This window comes from Haliaeetus leucocephalus, unplaced genomic scaffold (genome assembly GCF_000737465.1).
Source record: "Haliaeetus leucocephalus isolate CR32 unplaced genomic scaffold, Haliaeetus_leucocephalus-4.0 Scaffold656, whole genome shotgun sequence".
In the NCBI taxonomy this organism is placed as follows: domain Eukaryota; kingdom Metazoa; phylum Chordata; class Aves; order Accipitriformes; family Accipitridae; genus Haliaeetus; species Haliaeetus leucocephalus.
The window spans coordinates 1905422-1905759 of NW_010973092.1; the positions used below are offsets into that span (position 1 = coordinate 1905422).

The following is a 338-nucleotide window of genomic DNA, read 5'->3' on the forward strand; positions in this document are numbered from 1 at the left end:
GCCGGTGCCCGTCCTCCCGGTCCGTCCCCCCCCCTCCCGCCCCGTTCCCTCGGTCGGGCGGTGCCTGTGGCGGGCGGAGGGGGAGTTTCCAGGAAGTGGCCATATTGGATCCATTCAGCCGCATCCACCCGCGGCGGGGAGAGCCGCGCTCCCGCCCACGGAGCCGCGCCAGACCCGGCCATGGCCGCCACCGACCTGGAGCGATTCTCGGTGAGCGGCGGCGGGGATGGGGGGGGGTTCTTGCTCCCGTACGCGCGTCTCCTCGCGTTAATAACTTGGGTTTTTTCCTCCCTCGGCGGGTGGGGGAGATAATTTAAAAAAAAAAAAAATATTTAAGC

At 66.3% G+C, this 338-nt stretch overlaps 1 protein-coding gene across 1 annotated transcript in view; it reads left to right on the forward strand.

Moving 5' to 3' along the window:
* Positions 1-130: 130 nt before the first annotated feature.
* Positions 131-338, forward strand: part of SEPT8 (septin 8) — a 34639-nt gene continuing 34431 nt past the window's right edge. Inside the window, exon 1 of the mRNA XM_010578820.1 lies at positions 131-210. Within this exon, the coding sequence (XP_010577122.1) occupies positions 181-210 (30 nt within the window). The 5' untranslated portion in view covers positions 131-180. The remainder of the gene's footprint in view (positions 211-338) is intronic.